The sequence below is a fragment of the Cibotium barometz genome, chromosome 13 (assembly GCF_041138505.1).
Source record: "Cibotium barometz isolate CiBa-2024 chromosome 13, ASM4113850v1, whole genome shotgun sequence".
NCBI lineage: Eukaryota > Viridiplantae > Streptophyta > Polypodiopsida > Cyatheales > Cibotiaceae > Cibotium > Cibotium barometz.
In genome coordinates, this window is record NC_141058.1 from 23,782,845 (window position 1) to 23,805,482 (window position 22,638).

The 22,638-nt window shown below is 41.1% G+C and overlaps 3 protein-coding genes across 3 annotated transcripts; all 3 read left to right on the top strand.

Annotated features, from left to right (window-relative positions):
- The first annotated feature begins 214 nt into the window (after positions 1–214).
- On the top strand, positions 215–1,455 carry LOC147632521 (fe(II)/2-oxoglutarate-dependent dioxygenase 4-like). Its single transcript, XM_086807008.1, has 3 exons — positions 215–507; positions 629–855; positions 1,071–1,455. Exons 1-3 carry the CDS (start codon positions 394–396, stop codon positions 1,453–1,455), a joined length of 726 nt encoding a protein of 241 aa, XP_086663134.1. The 5' UTR covers positions 215–393.
- Positions 1,456–5,688: 4,233 nt separating this feature from the next.
- Positions 5,689–7,060, top strand: LOC147632522 (fe(II)/2-oxoglutarate-dependent dioxygenase 4-like). The gene is made up of 3 exons (XM_086806876.1): positions 5,689–5,981; positions 6,103–6,329; positions 6,545–7,060. The coding sequence occupies exons 1-3, from the start codon at positions 5,868–5,870 to the stop codon at positions 6,927–6,929; spliced, it is 726 nt and encodes a 241-aa protein (XP_086663002.1). The 5' UTR covers positions 5,689–5,867; the 3' UTR covers positions 6,930–7,060.
- An 8,936-nt stretch (positions 7,061–15,996) lies between these two features.
- Positions 15,997–22,434, top strand: LOC147632523 (1-aminocyclopropane-1-carboxylate oxidase homolog). Its single transcript, XM_086807010.1, has 5 exons — positions 15,997–16,164; positions 16,292–16,735; positions 21,380–21,484; positions 21,608–21,834; positions 22,050–22,434. Exons 1-5 carry the CDS (start codon positions 15,997–15,999, stop codon positions 22,432–22,434), a joined length of 1,329 nt encoding a protein of 442 aa, XP_086663136.1.
- Positions 22,435–22,638: the final 204 nt, after the last annotated feature.

Consider the following 22,638-nt stretch of genomic DNA (forward strand, 5'->3'; position numbering starts at 1 on the left):
AGCACACCCATCATAACTTGTCCTGCTGTGCTGTGTGGCTATTAGAGAGCACACCCATAACTTGTCCTTTATCTGGTGCTGTGCTGTGTGGTGGCACACCCATAACTTATCCTTTATCTCGTGCAGCAGCCAATAGTAAAAAAAAAAAAACCATTAGAGAGCACACCCATCATAACTTGTCCTGCTGTGCTGTGTGGCTATTAGAGAGCACACCCATAACTTGTCCTTTTATCTCGTGCTATGATGTGTGGCACAGCACACCCCACCCATAACTTATCCTTTTATCTCGTGCAGCAGCCAGCCAGTGGGTAATTTTTTTTTTCCTTTACACTAAGGGAAAATCCTAACTATTATTATTATTATCATTAGAGAGCACACACTACCGACATCGACATGGCGGCTCGCGAAGTTCCTCCCACCATCGACATCCAGGGCTTGTTAGGCGACGGGCGCAGCGCTGTGCTGCAGGAGCTTTCCCGTGCGTGCGAGGAGTGGGGCTGCTTCCAGGTATAACACACACACACTACCTCCTTATTTACGTCAAGCAGCATATATTTTGTTGAGAGGGAGGTATTCGCTTGATTGATTTATTAATCAGTCAGTATCGTCGTATGATAATAATGAGCAGGTGGTGCATCACGGGGTGCCCGATCGCGTGATCGAGGGCATGTGGGTGGCCGCTCGGAAGTTCTACGAGCAGCCGGCCGAGGCCAAGCGGGCTTTCACAACGACGAGGCGGGACGATGGCATGAACTTCATGAGCAACGAGCTCACCACCAACTGGCTGGAAATCCTGAAGGTGCGCCGCCGCCCTGGCATCTGCGACGGCTTCCAAGACTCCCGTGAAATCTTCGGGTAGTGCCTTGAACTGTTATTAGGGGTCATTAATTGAGGATTACTTTTGTTTAATAAGGTCGACATTGTGCTACTTAACACTTTGGGTTGATCGGATCATTGCACAAAACATAGAGCTCACTTGCTATAAAAGCAAAGCTCACCATTCTTTTCGGATCTTTGAATAAGGAAATGTATGACCAATGTGGGTCTTGTTTGGATGGTTATTTGTGTAGGGAAAGCCTTCTCGACTTTGGGCATGATCTACAAAAGCTTGGCAATGATTTGTACGATGCTGTGTTCGAGAGCCTTATTGGGAAGGAAAGCATGGATAACCACAAAAGCAAAAAAGGGCTTCCCACAATTGAGAGAGTAGTCCTCACCCTCAACTTTTACCCTCCGTGCTTGGACCCCAATGCTGCTACTATCGGCTTCAAAGAGCACACAGACGTGGGCACTCTTACCTGCCTCTTACAAGATGAGGTTGGCGGCTTACAAGTGCAGTCCCCATCTGGTGAATGGGTTGAACTCAAGTATCGACCCAACATTTTTGTGGTTCTCTTGGCGGATCAAATGGAGGTTTGTGACATCTTCAACCTATGTTATAACCACCTCTCTTAGGATATATATACGATATATTACGGTAGCTCAAAGATATTGGGAGCAAGGAGTGCAGATCAATACTCCCCCTCCTCTTCGCCAAACAACAGTCGCATGGGATCAATACTCCCTTCCCCTCCCCTTTGCCAACAACCACACCTCCCCCACCCCCCTCCCCACCCAACAATTGGATTAAAAAGAAACGAACCTCACGTAAGGTGTGAGATATTTATATAATATAATTTATTACACTAATCCCTCCCTTCTTCCAAAGGAGTGGGATATAAAGAAATGAACTTCCTCTCAACCTTCTTTATATCCCACCCAAGGAGTGGATATAAAGAAATGTACCTTCCCTAAATACAAAAATAATAATAATAATTAAAAGGTATAACAGGTGTCACCTTGCTGCTCTGCAGATCTTGACAAATGGACGGTATAGTATTAGTTATGTTCATTTTTCTTTGGACTTATATGGAGTATTTATTTGGCCTTTGTGTTCTTATATGGTTTGTATGCTACATGTGTCATGTTTACTTTATGGACTTTTTATTCAAGAGAACACTATTTCAAAAATGCTTGTGCTCTCGAGGATTCTGAAGACCAAAGATAAAGACAAAGCTTGTTTTTCAAAGGCTGGCTACTCATATGGAGAAGAAGAAGTGCAGCACCATCTAGTGGAACATCATGAGGCCTTCTTTTCTTTTGGAGATTATGCTTTTTGATTTTCCATCATGGAACTAGTCTATTTAGCTCTCACTTTATTTCCCTTATTTGTTTTAAGGCTTAAATACTTTTCTTGTGGCATTGTAAACCAAGGAGCTTTTGATGTACCATCTTTCTATATGGGCATCTTTTGTTTATGAATCACCGACTTTTATTTTATGGAGCCTCACCTTGGTCATCATACCCATAATATCCTAAGCTTTGTATCCAATTTTTGATTGTGGGAGGGGAATTCAATCCTAGGACATCTTAGCTATCTTATTTTATCTTTACCCATGTTTGATTTCATGGGAAGGTGTTAGAAATAATGTGCCAAACATGAGCTATTTTCTTGTGGTTATTTCTACCATTTATCCTTGCTGTAAGTGCTCTTTGGTGAAGAAGATTTACCAAGCATCTAGCCTACCATTTTCTCTTAATTTAGGAGCATCCTCTAGCGCCTCTCAACATTTGGAATATACCTCTTTTAGGTGCTCAATTATCTCCACTATTTTAGCCTAGCTACTCTCCACCTTTACACCTCATAGGTGATAAAAGTAGAGCTTGGCTCTCTCTCAATGTACTTGCCTATATATTAGGCCTCTCATTTTCAATAAGATATGTTCTCATTTTACAACTTAATCTCGCCCACATTATTCTCATTTAGTTAGTGCATTCTTACTGACTTCAGCTTAGTTTGATTATGCTTAAGAATGAGGTTTAATGTGTGCTCCGATCCACCTTGAATCCAACAAAGTGTGTGTGTGTGTGTGTGTGTGATTTGTATAGGTCAAAGGATAAGTCTACTAGCCTACAAATGTATGTACTCATGAAAGGGTTTCATCATTAATCGATCAACCATCATTGAGTCATGTAATACTTTCTCTCAATTGAGCTTTATCATATCATCTCTCTCTCTCTCTCTCTCTCTCTCTCTCTCTCTCATGTATCTATCTTACTCACCTTGTGCACAACTCGTGACCACCATGCAATTTGTACAATGCCTAGCCTTTGATATTTTTTTGTGCAAAACCTCAATCAAGGAGTTGCCAAACCTCTCTCTCTCTCTCTCTCTCTCTCTCTCTCTCTCTCTCTCTCTCTCTTTGTTTTTGTGTCTTTGGCATATGTGTCTCACTCACCTTATGCATAGCTCATGGAATTAATACAATGCCTAGCCTTTGATGTTTTTATCACAAAACCTCAATAGAGGACTTGCTAAACCTCCATAACTTGACATTTAGTTGTTTGGTAAAAATATATAAGATCTTGACTAAGAAATGACTCATAAGATGGAAAGCATGTCATAATGACCCATTTGGTGAGAACATTTGGGGCACCTTATCTTGCTATTAACCTTCTCAAAATGACATTACTAAGTACTTGATCTCTTGTGTAAAGATTATTAATGCCTCTTACACATGACCAGCAACAATGCATGACACTACTAAGTAAGCAATGTATGAAACTACTAAGTACTTGATCTCTTGTGTAAAGATTATTAATGCCTCTTAGACATGACTAGCAGCAATGCTAGCCTTTTGCACATGACTAGTAGCAATGCTCCATCTTCCTAAATTATTATGCTTCTCACTAGATAGAGTTTTCTTGGGCATGAATTTATAACATCCATGAGGCTACTTAAATGTTAATGTCAAATGAGGCCTTGGCATTTAGCAATGAACTAATCCACCTGAACACTATCTTTGAAAATTTATGTTTGCACCCTGAAAACTCTTAATACAAGGGTGAACTATCAATTGGGACAAAATAACATCTCTAATGGCATGATCCATGGTAGCAGTGACTTATTTGAAATACCTAGCAAAATCATTGTCGAATTTTTTGTCCCTTCTTTTTGCTCACCTCAACATTATGGCATGGCACCTATAGATCCGTAGATCTAGCTCTTTGATGATGCTCCGCAAACCTTAATTATTGTGTAATTGTTATGGACACATGCACTATAGTCTCCTAATGCCATTATATTGCATTGGGAAAGGGCCCTTATTGTTTTCTAGCAATACTATCTATTCTCATTTATAGCAAACCTTGAGGAACAAATTTCAAACTTAAAAGAACATTGGTTTTTAAGGTAAAGCATGCTATTAAAAGGTATCAGCCACCAAGGTTTTTGGCTATAATAAGTTCCTAAATTACTCCTCAAATGATACTTACTCACCTAGGATCCCTATCTTATGGTAATTTTCACCATACATTATTGCCAAATATGTATTTTGGGCATACAAAAGTACACCTTTTACAAAATTCTAGGATGTGGCGCACCTGGTAGTTGACTCCGTAGTATGGTACTGCGTACACAAAACGAGCTACTGTGGTAGTGGGCGAAGTCCTTTTGCACTATATTGATGTGATCTTCATAAAAATTCCTTGTACGTAAAATTTGAAGGAGTATCCACCTTTGAACCTTAAAGATAGGTAAAGTATTTGTATCATGAGAACATGGAATGGATGTGTGTGTGTGTGTGTGTGTGTGTGTGTGTAGAGAGAGAGAGTGAGAGATGCTTCGTCTGTACACATGTGTGTAAAAATACTTGAATAGTGAATCTTATATAAGGTGAAATTTATAGCATACCTATACATGTGTAAACAGAATAGTGAATGTCATGGTGAATCTCATATAAGGCAAAATCTAGGATGAGACTAACAACGCATAATTTAAAACTATAGTCCTTGCTTTAAGAAGCTATTCTTTTCACGTCCAAAAATATTAGTAGTCGTTGCTTTAAGAATCCTTTGTATTCATGTCAAAAATAATAACTTGAAGTACCAACCTATGCTTTTGGAACCCTTTGCTTTGCTATTATTTTATAAGGGTTATGAATGTGTGAAGGACAAGTTGTTCAAGGATGCAATCCTTGGTTCTTAAGGAAACGTTTTTCTCCTCTTCAAAAAATATTAATGGTTACAAGTACAGAAAGAAATGTTTTTGGAACCCTTCTTTTCCTCTTTATTGAAGAGGAAACGTATTTCTCCTCTTCAAAAAATATAAATGGTTATAAGTACAGAAAGAAATGTTTTTGGAACCCTTCTTTTCCTCTTTATTGAAGAGAAGTGGGGGCCACAATAGCAGAAATTAAACTTGCTTTTCTAACCAATGAAACAAAGGACAACCATCAAGTTGAAACGGTTTTTATTGAAAAAATGCATACGTTACCCACCATGGTCTTATAACTGAAACTTAAAAATTGTTGAATCAATAAATTCAAGCCTTAGCAAATTACAACCAACCGGATTTTCTCAATTTAAGAAGTTGATATTTACATTGAAGGACAGTTTTTTCTTTTTACACTAAGGGAAAATCCTAACTATTAGAGAGCACACCCATCATAACTTGTCCTGCTGTGCTGTGTGGCTATTAGAGAGCACACCCATAACTTGTCCTTTATCTGGTGCTGTGCTGTGTGGTGGCACACCCATAACTTATCCTTTATCTCGTGCAGCAGCCAATAGTAAAAAAAAAAAAACCATTAGAGAGCACACCCATCATAACTTGTCCTGCTGTGCTGTGTGGCTATTAGAGAGCACACCCATAACTTGTCCTTTTATCTCGTGCTATGATGTGTGGCACAGCACACCCCACCCATAACTTATCCTTTTATCTCGTGCAGCAGCCAGCCAGTGGGTAATTTTTTTTTTCCTTTACACTAAGGGAAAATCCTAACTATTATTATTATTATCATTAGAGAGCACACACTACCGACATCGACATGGCGGCTCGCGAAGTTCCTCCCACCATCGACATCCAGGGCTTGTTAGGCGACGGGCGCAGCGCTGTGCTGCAGGAGCTTTCCCGTGCGTGCGAGGAGTGGGGCTGCTTCCAGGTATAACACACACACACTACCTCCTTATTTACGTCAAGCAGCATATATTTTGTTGAGAGGGAGGTATTCGCTTGATTGATTTATTAATCAGTCAGTATCGTCGTATGATAATAATGAGCAGGTGGTGCATCACGGGGTGCCCGATCGCGTGATCGAGGGCATGTGGGTGGCCGCTCGGAAGTTCTACGAGCAGCCGGCCGAGGCCAAGCGGGCTTTCACAACGACGAGGCGGGACGATGGCATGAACTTCATGAGCAACGAGCTCACCACCAACTGGCTGGAAATCCTGAAGGTGCGCCGCCGCCCTGGCATCTGCGACGGCTTCCAAGACTCCCGTGAAATCTTCGGGTAGTGCCTTGAACTGTTATTAGGGGTCATTAATTGAGGATTACTTTTGTTTAATAAGGTCGACATTGTGCTACTTAACACTTTGGGTTGATCGGATCATTGCACAAAACATAGAGCTCACTTGCTATAAAAGCAAAGCTCACCATTCTTTTCGGATCTTTGAATAAGGAAATGTATGACCAATGTGGGTCTTGTTTGGATGGTTATGTGTGTAGGGAAAGCCTTCTCGACTTTGGGCATGATCTACAAAAGCTTGGCAATGATTTGTACGATGCTGTGTTCGAGAGCCTTATTGGGAAGGAAAGCATGGATAACCACAAAAGCAAAAAAGGGCTTCCCACAATTGAGAGAGTAGTCCTCACCCTCAACTTTTACCCTCCGTGCTTGGACCCCAATGCTGCTACTATCGGCTTCAAAGAGCACACAGACGTGGGCACTCTTACCTGCCTCTTACAAGATGAGGTTGGCGGCTTACAAGTGCAGTCCCCATCTGGTGAATGGGTTGAACTCAAGTATCGACCCAACGTTTTTGTGGTTCTCTTGGCGGATCAAATGGAGGTTTGTGACATCTTCAACCTATGTTATAACCACCTCTCTTAGGATATATATACGATATATTACGGTAGCTCAAAGATATTGGGAGCAAGGAGTGCAGATCAATACTCCCCTTCCTCTTCGCCAAACAACAGGCGCATGGGATCAATACTCCCTTCCCCTCCCCTTTGCCAACAACCACACCTCCCCCACCCCCCTCCCCACCCAACAATTGGATTAAAAAGAAACGAACCTCACGTAAGGTGTGAGATATTTATATAATATAATATATTACACTAATCCCTCCCTTCTTCCAAAGGAGTGGGATATAAAGAAATGAACTTCCTCTCAACCTTCTTTATATCCCACCCAAGGAGTGGATATAAAGAATTGTACCTTCGTCTCAACCTTCTTTATATCCCACCCAAGGAGTGGATATAAAGAAATGTACCTTCCCTAAATACAAAAATAATAATAATAATTAAAAGGTCTTACAGGTGTCACCTTGCTGCTACTGCAGATCTTGACAAATTGACGGTATAGATCCTCTCCCCATCCTGTCATAGCTAATCCAAACAAGTTACGGATCTCTCTTCCCTTTACATTTGGACCTCCAGAGGAAGAATTTATTGCTTCTATTCCTGAGCTCATTAACCATGATTACCCATGCGTGTACCAAGGAGCCACTTTCAAAGAGTACATGATGCGCTACTTCGATACAAGTCTACCGAACCATAAGAAAGGCCTTGAATTTGCCAAGGCTCTTCCGGAGAGATCAATGAATGAAATGGAACAATAATTATCTTGATTTATTAGTTATGTTCATTTTTCTTTGGACTTATATGGAGTATTTATTTGGCCTTTGTGTTCTTATATGGTTTGTATGCTACATGTGTCATGTTTACTTTATGGACTTTTTATTCAAGAGAACACTATTTCAAAAATGCTTGTGCTCTCGAGGATTCTGAAGACCAAAGATAAAGACAAAGCTTGTTTTTCAAAGGCTGGCTACTCATATGGAGAAGAAGAAGTGCAGCACCATCTAGTGGAACATCATGAGGCCTTCTTTTCTTTTGGAGATTATGCTTTTTGATTTTTCATCATGGAACTAGTCTATTTAGCTCTCACTTTGAAAATTTATGTTTGCACCCTGAAAACTCTTAATACAAGGGTGAACTATCAATTGGGACAAAATAACATCTCTAATGGCATGATCCATGGTAGCAGTGACTTATTTGAAATACCTAGCAAAATCATTGTCGAATTTTTTGTCCCTTCTTTTTGCTCACCTCAACATTATGGCATGGCACCTATAGATCCGTAGATCTAGCTCTTTGATGATGCTTTGCAAACCTTAATTATTGTGTAATTGTTATGGACACATGCACTATAGTCTCCTAATGCCATTATATTGCATTGGGAAAGGGCCCTTATTGTTTTCTAGCAATACTATCTATTCTCATTTATAGCAAACCTTGAGGAAAAAATTTCGAACTTAAAAGAACATTGATTTTTAAGGTAAAGCATGCTATTAAAAGGTATCAACCACCAAGGTTTTTGGCTATAATAAGTTCCTAAATTACTCCTCAAATGATACTTAGTCACCTAGGATCCCTATCTTATGGTAATTTTCACCATACATTATAACCAAATATGTATTTTGGGCATACGAAAGTACACCTTTTACAAAATTCTAGGATGTGGCGCACCTCGTAGTTGACTCCGTAGTATGGTATTGCGTACACAAAACGGGCTACTGTGGTAGTGGGCGAAGTCCTTTTGCACTATATTGATGTGATCTTCATAAAAATTCCTTGTACGTAAAATTTGAAGGAGTATCCACCTTTGAACCTTAAATATAGGTAAAGTATTTGTATCATGAGAACATGGAATGGATGTGTGTGTGTGTGTGTGTGTGTGTGTGTAGAGAGAGAGAGTGAGAGATGCTTCGTCTGTACACATGTGTGTAAAAATACTTGAATAGTGAATCTTATATAAGGTGAAATTTATAGCATACCTATACATGTGTAAACAGAATAGTGAATGTCATGGTGAATCTCATATAAGGCAAAATCTAGGATGAGACTAACAACGCATAATTTAAAACTATAGTCCTTGCTTTAAGAAGCTATTCTTTTCACTACAAGGGATTGGGCTCATACCCGCGCTCTTAGCCGCTAAAAATGACTTGTGAAAAAAAGTAGCGGGTCCGTGTATCATCGCGTGTATCACCGCGGCCAGAGACATGCGTGTAAAACCGCGTGTATAGTACCACTCAGACGCGCGTATACACGGGTGTGTAGCCGCATTTTTTACATAGACGCGTTGATACACGCGGCTATACACGCTTTTTCTTATATTAGACGCACTTATACACGGGTGTATAGCCGCATCCTGTTCAGTTCCAATGTCCCAGACGCGTTTATACCTGCGTCTATACACGTGTTTCTTTAATTTAGATGCGCTTATACACGCGTGATTGCCAGTTTATACGCATTAATACACGCGTAATTTCCAGGGTATCCGCGCAGATACACGCATGTTTTAGCAGTTCTGACGCGTTTATACACGCGAACAGAGAGCAAAAAAAAAAATCCAGAGAGTGCTATTTGGTGCCTGAATACTGTTCCAGCATTCCAGCACCCAATAGCACTCTCTGGTTTAGGGTTTTTGGTGCATTAGACCATCCCATTAGACCATCCACGAAGAACATATGCACGAGGGAGATTAAGACAAGAACGACATGAATGCATACATTATCATTACACGATTCAAGACAGACATGAATGTAATACTATCGATCAATCAATTCAATATTACTATCAAAATTTCATACATGTATACAAGGGAGTCCATATCTCGAAGTAGCCCATGGCTTGAGTTTACAAAAAAATATATACAATCACATCCTCAATATGGAATGTGATACTACAAGTCTGAGTACTACTCAGACCCAGATGATGACTCGGTGCTCCCCCCATGCTCAGATGAGCTCACATCGGTCGGAATGTCCGAGGAGTAGTGCTCACGTCCACCCTCTGCAGCGGCGGCCGATGGATCATCAGCAGCTTGTGCCTGTTCAAGTAATATATAGTATATAAGTATATATATATGCAATTCAATAAACCAAAACCATTCGTTACGAATTTTCAAGTACCTGTCGACCGTATGGTCTCATGGCCATCTCAAACTGCGCGTCCGTAATACGTCCCTCGGCTCTGAAGATGGCCCACGTGTCACGTCTGCTATGCCGGCGAGCATACGCAGTATCGTGGGTTGTGGGCTTCCTCCCCGTAACCCGTCGCTGTATCATAATCAACACAATTTGTAAGATTAAAACAATCATAGAATCAATGAATTAAGTAAACAATCAAATAAAGTGGCAGGATACTTACGAACTCTGCCTCCCATGACTCGACGCCGCCAGATCCGAAATGCGAAGATCCAATGGTCTCCATCTGGATCCGTCGTGCCTCCACATGCTGCCTGCTCTTCACGCCACCCTCTGCTCGTTTCTTTGCCTCCTTCCACTCGCGTTTGTGCGCAGTGGCAGGTTTCTCGGCAGGATAGCCACCCGCAGCTACATTAAGCCGGTCATCGTACGCGAGTTTTTTAAGGTGAGATCTTTTATTACTTAAGATCTCCCTTATTCGCGTCCTTCCCCATACATCCGAGAATGTAGCATGTGGGGGATTGGGGTACCGACTATGTACAGCCTCTATCACCTCCCCAACTAATCGGCTATTTTGATCTTTAAATTTAATAAAACAATTTCTATATGAGTTTGATACTACCCCACGCATGTACTCCATTACCTCCCTCCCCCTCGCATCCATCACTATCCCGCCCCTATCCGTCACATCATAGCAGACTACTCTCTCTATCTCTCTCATCTCCTCCTCTTCCGAACTATCTCCTCTAACTCTTCTCTCTCTATCTCCTCTGTCACCGCGTGCCCTGCTACCTCCCCCACTTCCCCCACCTCCCCCACCAAAGCACCCGCCGCATCCTCCACTCCCACTCTTCCTACTGCTGCGGGTGGAGTCACGACTGGGGGATTGTCTACGTGACGGTGGCTGTGAGCCCTGACGTGACGGTGGCTCTGAGGGAGCACGTGATGGTGGCTGTGAGGGTGTACGTGAGTGTGTCTGGGACGAGGTATGTCTCCTCGGTGGACGTGGAAGAGGAGAAGCTGCATGCCGTCTCGTCGGACTCGGAGGAATAGACGGCACTGGAGTGCCCTGGATACTCGTGGTAGGGGTATAGACACCAGGCAGGGAAGGAGGGGGATGGGCATACATATACTCTGTAAGCTCAACCGGACCAGGTTGGCGCCCAAAGTGATTCATCATCTCCATCAACCAATTGCTGTACGCAAATGGATCGGATGAAGAACCTGGAATATCCATAAAGAACCTGCAACAAACATCTTCATGTACATCATGGGTGTCTCTTGACTCACACAAATATCATCATTCAAGTCAGTTGCCTGCAAATCATGAAATCTAAAACGCCGCAGTTTTCTGTCTGCAGAAACGCGTGTATACACCCGTCAAAAAACGCGTGTATACACCCGTCCAGAAACGCGTGTATATGCGCGTGAACATACTCTGCAGACAGTTTACACGCGTTTCTACACGCATTCGTACACGCGACCTGCGAAAAAATTTTCTCGAAAAGACTGACCCCCGACAAAGACAGAATGTCCTTATAAAAGGACCAGCCATTGTCGCCCCTGTCAGGATGCAGTAACCCAATCGTGTGCAAAAAGACAAACCCAAAGAGCAAAGAGCAAAGTAAACAAATCTGACAAAAGAGACAAGGCACAGGACAAAGTGACTCACCTCTGAAAAAGTGAGTCTTCTCTGCTCCTTCTCTGCTCCCTCCTTCTCCCGTGTGTGTGCTCCTTTCTCTGCTCCCTCCTTGCTGTTGGAAGAGGCGAAAACAGGCGAAAACGCATGCACTATTGATTTCTTAGTTCAAAATCTATATTTGGGGAAGGCGGGCTATTTTTAGTTTAAACATACCGCCGCGTTTATATTCGCGTTTATAAACGCGGGTATATTCGCGTGTATGTGATTTTAGCTGCGTTTTTACACGCGTTTTGCAGAAAGTAGCCGCGTGAATACACGCGCTTTTTAGGAAGTAGCCGCGTGAATACACGTAATTTTTAGGAGATAGTCGCGTCAATACACGCGATTTTGTGCTTTCATTAAAAACATATAATGATTTTGTGTTTTCTGATTTGTACACAGGATGTCATCAACCTCTTCAAGCAGTTCTGGGGAAGATGAGACAATGCGTCATCGTAATCGCGATGTGTGGTTGGGACAACGGATCAAATGTATGTGTAATCGATGTCAAGGATGCATTGTACGAGCACGTCGAATTACCTTGAATCACATCTCCATGTATGGAGAATGGAATCAAACAGGTTTAGAGGTGAGTAGATGTAAATTGATGGTATTCAAATGACTCATGGTATCCAAATTAAATTAATAGAGTTGTAACATATAATTTGATAAATTGAAGCAGGATGCAGTACCACACCCTAACATGGTACCCTACGCGCGACGAGAGCACGTAAAGCGTCGACGAGATGATGCTGGAGCTTCGGGATCTATTGTCAGAGATGAGTGGGAAAGGGACGACAATAGCCCTGCACCCCACGAAGTTGTGGAAGAGGAGGTGCTTGATGATATGGTGCGGAATCTTTTTAAGGATGATCCCAAAGGTATGGACGACGATGATATGAAACAAGAGCATCTTTATAAGGCTTCATCGACACCGGTGTTTGAAGGGTGCACATTCTCAGTTTTACGTGCTTCACTTGAACTACTTAATATACAAACAGTTTATGGATGGAGCAATGCAAGTCTTGACGCATTGTTGAAGTAAGCATTCTAACTTACAAATTTGAATTAGTGGTTTAAGGTTTAGGATTTAAGACTAATTATAATTGATGATATTGGATGCAGGCTATTATCAAACATGCTTCCAAAGGAAAATAGACTACCCACCTCAAGAGACATAGCGAGGCGCTATGTGACATCTCTTGGAGGACTGGATTATGATAAAATACATGCATGCGTCAATGATTGCATTCTCTTTCGTGGGACGCATAAGGAGGCTCTACATTGTCCCACTTGTGGTGAAGCAAGGTACAGAACAGATATGAAGAGTTTTGATGTACCTCGTAAAGTCTTGCGACACTTTCCTATAATTTCTCGCATCAAACACATGTTCAAGTGCAAATCCATAGCAGAGCTCATGTCATGGCATTCCTCACATCGATCGGATGATGGCATGTGGAGAATTCCCGCAGACACTCCTGCTTGGAAGCATATTGAAGATGAGTGGCCCAGCTTTAAAACAGAGCCCAGAAACTTGAGACCTGGCTTGGGTATGGATGGAGTGAATCCATTTGGTTTCAAAAGCACCGCATACAGCGTGTGGCCAGTTGTGTTGGTGAATTACAACCTTCCACCATCAATGGCGATCAAGAAGGGACATCTTATGTTATCCCTTCTAATTCCAGGGAAACATAAGGTCAAGCATATGGATGTTTATCTTGAACCACTGATTGATGAGTTGGAGGAACTATGGAGAGGTGTTGCGGTGGTGGACATTAGTAGGCCTCCCTCCTCTCGACACTTCGACTTAAAAGCAGTGTTGATGTGGACAATGCATGACTTTCCAGGATACAGCGATTGTTCTGGTAAGAATTCTAATTACCTCCCTACTCTATTACTATTGGCTATATATATTAATTAGACGGTTTGACTTTATTATTCTAACTTTTATTTATATTTTAACAGGTTTGAAAACATCGGGTAAACATGCATGTCCTGTTTGTGGCCCTTCGTTAGTACATGAGTATGCTGATGGTTTGTGGCCCTTCGTTAGTACATGAGTATGCTGATGGTTTTTACTAATGTGTTTCATGTACATATATATCTAAGCTCGCGTACCCCTTGACTTTTGATATGCTAATTAATTATTGTACTGTGTGTATTTGAGTAGGTTATCTATCTACCAATGGTGCATGACATCAAATGGTGGTACGTCATCCCTATTGCACCACGTTCCAAAGTGATGTATAATACATTCACTGATATGGAGCATATGGAGGATGTAACAAGCCGCAATGAAGATGACGTCGAACATGCCATTGAAGATGTTGTGATCGATGATCAAGAAATAAGAGATGATCATGATAATGAGGATGAGCATGCCATTTCTCATGATCATGAGAATGACCCTACCATTGAGGATGATGGTGATGTTGATGAGGATGATCAGGACATCGATACCATTATCAATGGAGTACAGAATATCGATAGTGGAATAAATTTCATTGTAGCCTTACCAATTGATCAAATGGATATTGATGTTGATCGTTTGGCAAGGATGGATCTTATTGAAGATGAGATCGAACCCTAACCAATCCGTCACTGTATGTTCTAAATTGATGACATTTCTATCATCTCATATGCATGATTTATTTTTGAATATATTTCATTGTTGTAAATGCATGTAGTGGGATTGTGTAATGATGTATACTGTAATGTACTATGAGATGGTTTAAGGAAAATAGTTTTTAATTTTGTAAAGGAATTCAGTTTTTTTTCAGTTTTTCTCTGCCATGCGTGTATTAATCCGTGTATAGTAGCGTGTATTTATCCGTGTATAATAGCGAGTATTACCCCGTGAATATTATCGTGTATTTATGCGTGTATTACTGCGTGTATATAAACGCGTTTATACACGCGTTGATAAATGCAAATATACACGCGAGCTTAAATGCTAAAATACACGCGCCCGATTCTATTCAAATACAAGCGCGACCATACACGCGTTCGTAATTTATCGCGTGTATGAAACGCGTGTATGGCAGCATTGTCTTGTAGTGTTTCACGTCCAAAAATATTAGTAGTCGTTGCTTTAAGAATCCTTTGTATTCATGTCAAAAATAATAACTTGAAGTACCAACCTATGCTTTTGGAACCCTTTCTTTTGCTATTATTTTATAAGGGTTATGAATGTGTGAAGGACAAGTTGTTCAAGGATGCAATCCTTGCTTCTTAAGGAAACGTTTTTCTCCTCTTCAAAAAATATTAATGGTTACAAGTACAGAAAGAAATGTTAGAAATGTTTTTGGAACCCTTCTTTTCCTCTTTATCAAAGAGAAGTGGGGGCCACAATAGCAGAAATTAAACTTGCTTTTCTAACCAATGAAACAAAGGACAACCATCAAGTTGAAACGGTTTTTATTGAAAAAATGCATACGTTACCCACCATGGTCTTATAACTGAAACTTAAAAATTGTTGAATCAATAAATTCAAGCCTTAGCAAATTACAACCAACCGGATTTTCTCAATTTAAGAAGTTGATATTTACATTGAAGGACATTTTTTTCTTTTTACACTAAGGGAAAATCCTAACTATTAGAGAGCACACCCATCATAACTTGTTCTGCTGTGCTGTGTGGCTATTAGAGAGCACACCCATAACTTGTCCTTTATCTGGTGCTGTGCTGTGTGGTGGCACACCCATAACTTATCCTTTATCTCGTGCAGTAGCCAATAGTAAAAAAAAAAAAAACCATTAGAGAGCACACCCATCATAACTTGTCCTGCTGTGCTGTGTGGCTATTAGAGAGCACACCCATAACTTGTCCTGCTGTGCTGTGTGGCTATTAGAGAGCACACCCATAACTTGTCCTTTTATCTCGTGCTATGATGTGTGGCACAGCACACCCCACCCATAACTTATCCTTTTATCTCGTGCAGCAGCCAGCCAGTGGGTAATTTTTTTTTTCCTTTACACTAAGGGAAAATCCTAACTATTATTATTATTATCATTAGAGAGCACACACTACCGACATCGACATCCAGGGCTTGTTAGGCGACGGGCGCAGCGCTGTGCTGCAGGAGCTTTCCCGTGCGTGCGAGGAGTGGGGCTGCTTCCAGGTATAACACACACACACTACCTCCTTATTTACGTCAAGCAGCATATATTTTGTTGAGAGGGAGGTATTCGCTTGATTGATTTATTAATCAGTCAGTATCGTCGTATGATAATAATGAGCAGGTGGTGCATCACGGGGTGCCCGATCGCGTGATCTAGGGCATGTGGGTGGCCGCTCGGAAGTTCTACGAGCAGTCGGCCGAGGCCAAGCGGGCTTTCACAACGACGAGGCGGGACGATGGCATGAACTTCATGAGCAACGAGCTCACCACCAACTGGCTGGAAATCTGCGCCGCCGCCTTGGCATCTGCGACGGCTTCCAAGACTCCCGTGAAATCTTCGGGTAGTGCCTTGAACTGTTATTAGGGGTCATTAATTGAGGATTACTTTTGTTTAATAAGGTCGACATTGTGCTACTTAACACTTTGGGTTGATCGGATCATTGCACAAAACATAGAGCTCACTTGCTATAAAAGCAAAGCTCACCATTCTTTTCGGATCTTTGAATAAGGAAATGTATGACCAATGTGGGTCTTGTTTGGATGGTTATGTGTGTAGGGAAATCCTTCTCGACTTTGGGCATGATCTACAAAAGCTTGGCAATGATTTGTACGATGCTGTGTTCGAGAGCCTTATTGGGAAGGAAAGCATGGATAACCACAAAAGCAAAAAAGGGCTTCCCACAATTGAGAGAGTAGTCCTCACCCTCAACTTTTACCCTCTGTGCTTGGACCCCAATGCTGCTACTATCGGCTTCAAAGAGCACACAGACGTGGGCACTCTTACCTGCCTCTTACAAGATGAGGTTGGCGGCTTACAAGTGCAGTCCCCATCTGGTGAATGGGTTGAACTCAAGTATCGACCCAACGTTTTTGTGGTTCTCTTGGCGGATCAAATGGAGGTTTGTGACGTCTTCAACCTATGTTATAACCACCTCTCTTAGGATATATATACGATATATTACGGTAGCTCAAAGATATTGGGAGCAAGGAGTGCAGATCAATACTCCCCCTCCTCTTCGCCAAACAACAGGCGCATGGGATCAATACTCCCTTCCCCTCCCCTTTGCCAACAACCACACCTCCCCCACCCCCCTCCCCACCCAACAATTGGATTAAAAAGAAACGAACCTCACGTAAGGTGTGAGATATTTATATAATATAATATATTACACTAATCCCTCCCTTCTTCCAAAGGAGTGGGATATAAAGAAATGAACTTCCTCTCAACCTTCTTTATATCCCACCCAAGGAGTGGATATAAAGAATTGTACCTTCGTCTCAACCTTCTTTATATCCCACCCAAGGAGTGGATATAAAGAAATGTACCTTTCCTAAATACAAAAATAATAATAATAATTAAAAGGTCTTACAGGTGTCACCTTGCTGCTACTGCAGATCTTGACAAATGGACGGTATAGATCCTCTCCCCATCCTGTCATAGCTAATCCAAACAAGTTACGGATCTCTCTTCCCTTTACATTTGGACCTCCAGAGAAAGAATTTATTGCTTCTATTCCTGAGCTCATTAACCATGATTACCCATGCGTGTACCAAGGAGCCACTTTCAAAGAGTACATGATGCGCTACTTCGATACAAGTCTACCGAACCATAAGAAAGGCCTTGAATTTGCCAAGGCTCTTCCGGAGAGATCAATGAATGAAATGGAACAATAATTATCTTGATTTATTAGTTATGTTCATTTTTCTTTGGACTTATATGGAATATTTATTTGGCCTTTGTGTGCTTATATGGTTTGTATGGTACATGTGTCATGTTTACTTTATGGACTTTTTATTCAAGAGAACACTATTTCAAAAATGCTTGTGCTCTCGAGGATTTTGAAGACCAAAGATAAAGACAAAGCTTGTTTTTCAAAGGCTGGCTACTCATATGGAGAAGAAGAAGTGCAGCACCATCTAGTGGAACATCATGAGGCCTACTTTTCTTTTGGAGATTATGCTTTTTGATGTTCCATCATGGAACTAGTCTATTTAGCTCTCACTTTATTTCCCTTATTTGTTTTAAGGCTTAAATACTTTTCTTGTGGCATTGTAAACCAAGGAACTTTTGATGTACCATCTTTCTATATGGGCATCTTTTGTTTATGAATCACCGACTTTTATTTTATGGAGCCTCACCTTGGTCATCATACCCATAATATCTTAAGCTTTGTATCCAATTTTTGATTGTGGGAGGGGAATTCAATCCTAGGACATCTTAGCTATCTTATTTTATCTTTACCCATGTTTGATTCATGGGAAGGTGTTAGAAATAAACTGCCAAACATGAGCTATTTTCTTGTGGTTATTTCTACCATTTATCCTTGCTGTAAGTGCTCTTTGGTGAAGAAGATTTACCAAGCATCTAGCCTACCATTTTCTCTTAATTTAGGAGCATCCCCTAGCGTCTCTCAACATTTGGAATATACCTCTTTTAGGTGCTCAATTATCTCCACTATTTTAGCCTAGCTACTCTCCACCTTTACACCTCATAGGTGATAAAAGTAGAGCTTGGCTCTCTCTCAATGTACTTGCCTATATATTAGGCCTCTCATTTTCAATAAGATATGTTCTCATTTTACAACTTAATCTCGCCCACATTATTCTCATTTAGTTAGTGCATTCTTACTTCAGCTTAGTTTGATTATGCTTAAGAATGAGGTTTAATGTGTGCTCCGATCCACCTTGAATCCAACAAGGTGTGTGTGTGTGTGATTTGTATAGATTAAAGGATAAGGCTACTAGCCTACAAATGTATGTACTCATGAAAGGGTTTCATCATTAATCGATCAACCATCATTGAGTCATGTAATACTTTCTCTCAATTGAGCTTTATCATATCATCTCTCTCTCTCTCTCTCTCTCTCTCTCATGTATCTATCTTACTCACCTTGTGCACAACTCGTGACCACCATGCAATTTGTACAATGCCTAGCCTTTGATATTTTTTTGTGCAAAACCTCAATCAAGGAGTTGCCAAACCTCTCTCTCTCTCTCTCTCTCTCTCTCTCTCTCTCTTTGTGTTTGTGTCTTTGGCGTATGTGTCTCACTCACCTTATGCATAGCTCATGGAATTAACAAAATGCCTAGCCTTTGATGTTTTTATCACAAAACCTCAATAGAGGACTTGCTAAACCTCCATAACTTGACATTTAGTTGTTTGGTAAAAATATATAAGATCTTGAGTAAGAAATGACCCATTTGGTGAGAACATTTGGGGCCCTTATCTTGCTATAAATCTTCTTAAAATGACAGTACTAAGTACTTGATCTCTTGTGTAAAGATTATTAATGCCTCTTACACATGACTAGCAACAGCAATGCATGACACTACTAAGTAAGCAATGCATGAAACTACTAAGTACTTGATCTCTTGTGTAAAGATTATTAATGCCTCTTAGACATGACTAGCAGCAATGCTAGCCTTTTGCACATGAGTAGTAGCAATGCTCCATCTTCCTAAATTATTATGCTTCTCACTAAATGTTAATGTCAAATGAGGCCTTGGCATTTAGCAATGAACTAATCCACCTGAACACTATCTTTGAAAATTTATGTTTGCATCCTGAAAACTCTTAATACAAGGGTGAACTATCAATTGGGACAAAATAACATCTCTAATGGCATGATCCATGGTAGCAGTGACTTATTTGAAATACCTAGCAAAATCATTGTCGAATTTTTTGTCCCTTCTTTTTGCTCATCTCAACATTATGGCATGGCACCTATAGATCCGTAGATCTAGCTCTTTGATGATGCTCCGCAAACCTTAATTATTGTGTAATTGTTATGGACACATGCACTATAGTCTCCTAATGCCATTATATTGCATTGGGAAAGGGCCCTTATTGTTTTCTAGCAATACTATCTATTCTCATTTATAGCAAACCTTGAGGAACAAATTTCAAACTTAAAAGAACATTGGTTTTTAAGGTAAAGCATGCTATTAAAAGGTATCAGCCACCAAGGTTTTTGGCTATAATAAGTTCCTAAATTACTCCTCAAATGATACTTACTCACCTAGGATCCCTATCTTATGGTAATTTTCACCATACATTATTGCCAAATATGTATTTTGGGCATACAAAAGTACACCTTTTACAAAATTCTAGGATGTGGCGCACCTGGTAGTTGACTCCGTAGTATGGTACTGCGTACACAAAACGAGCTACTGTGGTAGTGGGCGAAGTCCTTTTGCACTATATTGATGTGATCTTCATAAAAATTCCTTGTACGTAAAATTTGAAGGAGTATCCACCTTTGAACCTTAAAGATAGGTAAAGTATTTGTATCATGAGAACATGGAATGGATGTGTGTGTGTGTGTGTGTGTGTGTGTGTGTGTAGAGAGAGAGAGTGAGAGATGCTTCGTCTGTACACATGTGTGTAAAAATACTTGAATAGTGAATCTTATATAAGGTGAAATTTATAGCATACCTATACATGTGTAAACAGAATAGTGAATGTCATGGTGAATCTCATATAAGGCAAAATCTAGGATGAGACTAACAACGCATAATTTAAAACTATAGTCCTTGCTTTAAGAAGCTATTCTTCTCACGTCCAAAAATATTAGTAGTCGTTGCTTTAAGAATCCTTTGTATTCATGTCAAAAATAATAACTTGAAGTACCAACCTATGCTTTTGGAACCCTTTCTTTTGCTATTATTTTATAAGGGTTATGTGTGAAGGACAAGTTGTTCAAGGATGCAATCCTTGGTTCTTAAGGAAACGTTTTTCTCCTCTTCAAAAAATATTAATGGTTACAAGTACAGAAAGAAATGTTTTTGGAACCCTTCTTTTCCTCTTTATTGAGAAGAGGAAACGTTTTTCTCCTCTTCAAAAAATATTAATGGTTATAAGTACAGAAAGAAATGTTTTTGGAACCCTTCTTTTCCTCTTTATTGAAGAGAAGTGGGGGCCACAATAGCAAAAATTAAACTTGCTTTTCTAACCAATGAAGCAAAGGACAACCATCAAGTTGAAACGGTTTTTATTGAAAAAATGCATACGTTACCCACCATGGTATTATAACTGAAACTTAAAAATTGTTGAATCAATAAATTCAAGCCTTAGCAAATTACAACCAACCGGATTTTCTCAATTCAAGAAGTTGATATTTACATTGAAGGACAGTTTTTTCTTTTTACACTAAGGGAAAATCCTAAATATTAGAGAGCACACCCATCATAACTTGTCCTGCTGTGCTGTGTGGCTATTAGAGAGCACACCCATAACTTGTCCTTTATCTGGTGCTGTGCTGTGTGGCGGCACACCCATAACTTATCCTTTATCTCGTGCAGCAGCCAATAGTAAAAAAAAAAAACCCTTAGAGAGCACACCCATCATAACTTGTCCTGCTGTGCTGTGTGGCTACTAGAGAGCACACCCATAACTTGTCCTTTTATCTCGTGCTATGATGTGTGGCACAGCACACCCCACCCATAACTTATCCTTTTATCTCGTGCAGCAGCCAGCCAGTGGGTAATTTTTTTTTCCCTTTACACTAAGGGAAAATCCTAACTATTATTATTATTATCATTAGAGAGCACACACTACCGACATCGACATTCAGGGCTTGTTAGGCGACGGGCGCAGCGCTGTGCTGCAGGAGCTTTCCCGTGCGTGCGAGGAGTGGGGCTGCTTCCAGGTATAACACACACACACACACTACCTCCTTATTTATGTCAAGCAGCATATTTTGTTGAGAGGGAGGTATTCGCTTGATTGATTTATTAATCAGTCAGTATCGTCGTATGATAATAATGAGCAGGTGGTGCATCACGGGGTGCCCGATCGCGTGATCGAGGGCATGTGGGTGGCCGCTCGGAAGTTCTACGAGCAGCCGGCCGAGGCCAAGCGGGCTTTCACAACGACGAGGCGGGACGATGGCATGAACTTCATGAGCAACGAGCTCACCACCAACTGGCTGGAAATCCTGAAGGTGCGCCGCCGCCCTGGCATCTGCGACGGCTTCCAAGACTCCCGTGAAATCTTCGGGTAGTGCCTTGAACTGTTATTAGGGGTCATTAATTGAGGATTACTTTTGTTTAATAAGGTCGACATTGTGCTACTTAACACTTTGGGTTGATCGGATCATTGCACAAAACATAGAGCTCACTTGCTATAAAAGCAAAGCTCACCATTCTTTTCGGATCTTTAAATAAGGAAATGTATGACCAATGTGGGTCTTGTTTGGATGGTTATGTGTGTAGGGAAAGCCTTCTCGACTTTGGGCATGATCTACAAAAGCTTGGCAATGATTTGTACGATGCTGTGTTCGAGAGCCTTATTGGGAAGGAAAGCATGGATAACCACAAAAGCAAAAAAGGGCTTCCCACAATTGAGAGAGTAGTCCTCACCCTCAACTTTTACCCTCCGTGCTTGGACCCCAATGGTGCTACTATCGGCTTCAAAGAGCACACAAACGTGGGCACTCTTACCTGCCTCTTACAAGATGAGGTTGGCGGCTTACAAGTGCAGTCCCCATCTGGTGAATGGGTTGAACTCAAGTATCGACCCAACGTTTTTGTGGTTCTCTTGGCGGATCAAATGGAGGTTTGTGACATCTTCAACCTATGTTATAACCACCTCTCTTAGGATGTATATACGATATATTACGGTAGCTCAAAGATATTGGAGCAAGGAGTGCAGATCAATACTCCCCCTCCTCTTCGCCAAACAACAGGCGCATGGGATCAATACTCCCTTCCCCTCCCCTTTGCCAACAACCACACCTCCCCCACCCCCCTCCCCACCCAACAATTGGATTAAAAAGAAACGAACCTCACGTAAGGTGTGAGA

What these genes read in the sequence shown, in the direction of transcription:
- LOC147632521 (XM_086807008.1), top strand. Translation starts at nt 394, where the DNA reads ATGGCGGCTCGCGAAGTTCCTCCCACCATCGACATCCAGGGCTTGTTA. An exon ending in AGGAGTGGGGCTGCTTCCAG is followed by an intron (nt 508 to 628) that starts GTATAACACACA and finishes AATAATGAGCAG; the next exon opens with GTGGTGCATCACGGGGTGCC. An exon ending in GACTCCCGTGAAATCTTCGG is followed by an intron (nt 856 to 1,070) that starts GTAGTGCCTTGA and finishes TTATTTGTGTAG; the next exon opens with GGAAAGCCTTCTCGACTTTG.
- LOC147632522 (XM_086806876.1), top strand. Translation starts at nt 5,868, where the DNA reads ATGGCGGCTCGCGAAGTTCCTCCCACCATCGACATCCAGGGCTTGTTA. An exon ending in AGGAGTGGGGCTGCTTCCAG is followed by an intron (nt 5,982 to 6,102) that starts GTATAACACACA and finishes AATAATGAGCAG; the next exon opens with GTGGTGCATCACGGGGTGCC. An exon ending in GACTCCCGTGAAATCTTCGG is followed by an intron (nt 6,330 to 6,544) that starts GTAGTGCCTTGA and finishes TTATGTGTGTAG; the next exon opens with GGAAAGCCTTCTCGACTTTG.
- LOC147632523 (XM_086807010.1), top strand. Translation starts at nt 15,997, where the DNA reads ATGTGGGTGGCCGCTCGGAAGTTCTACGAGCAGTCGGCCGAGGCCAAG. An exon ending in TCTTGGCGGATCAAATGGAG is followed by an intron (nt 16,736 to 21,379) that starts GTTTGTGACGTC and finishes TATTATCATTAG; the next exon opens with AGAGCACACACTACCGACAT. An exon ending in GACTCCCGTGAAATCTTCGG is followed by an intron (nt 21,835 to 22,049) that starts GTAGTGCCTTGA and finishes TTATGTGTGTAG; the next exon opens with GGAAAGCCTTCTCGACTTTG.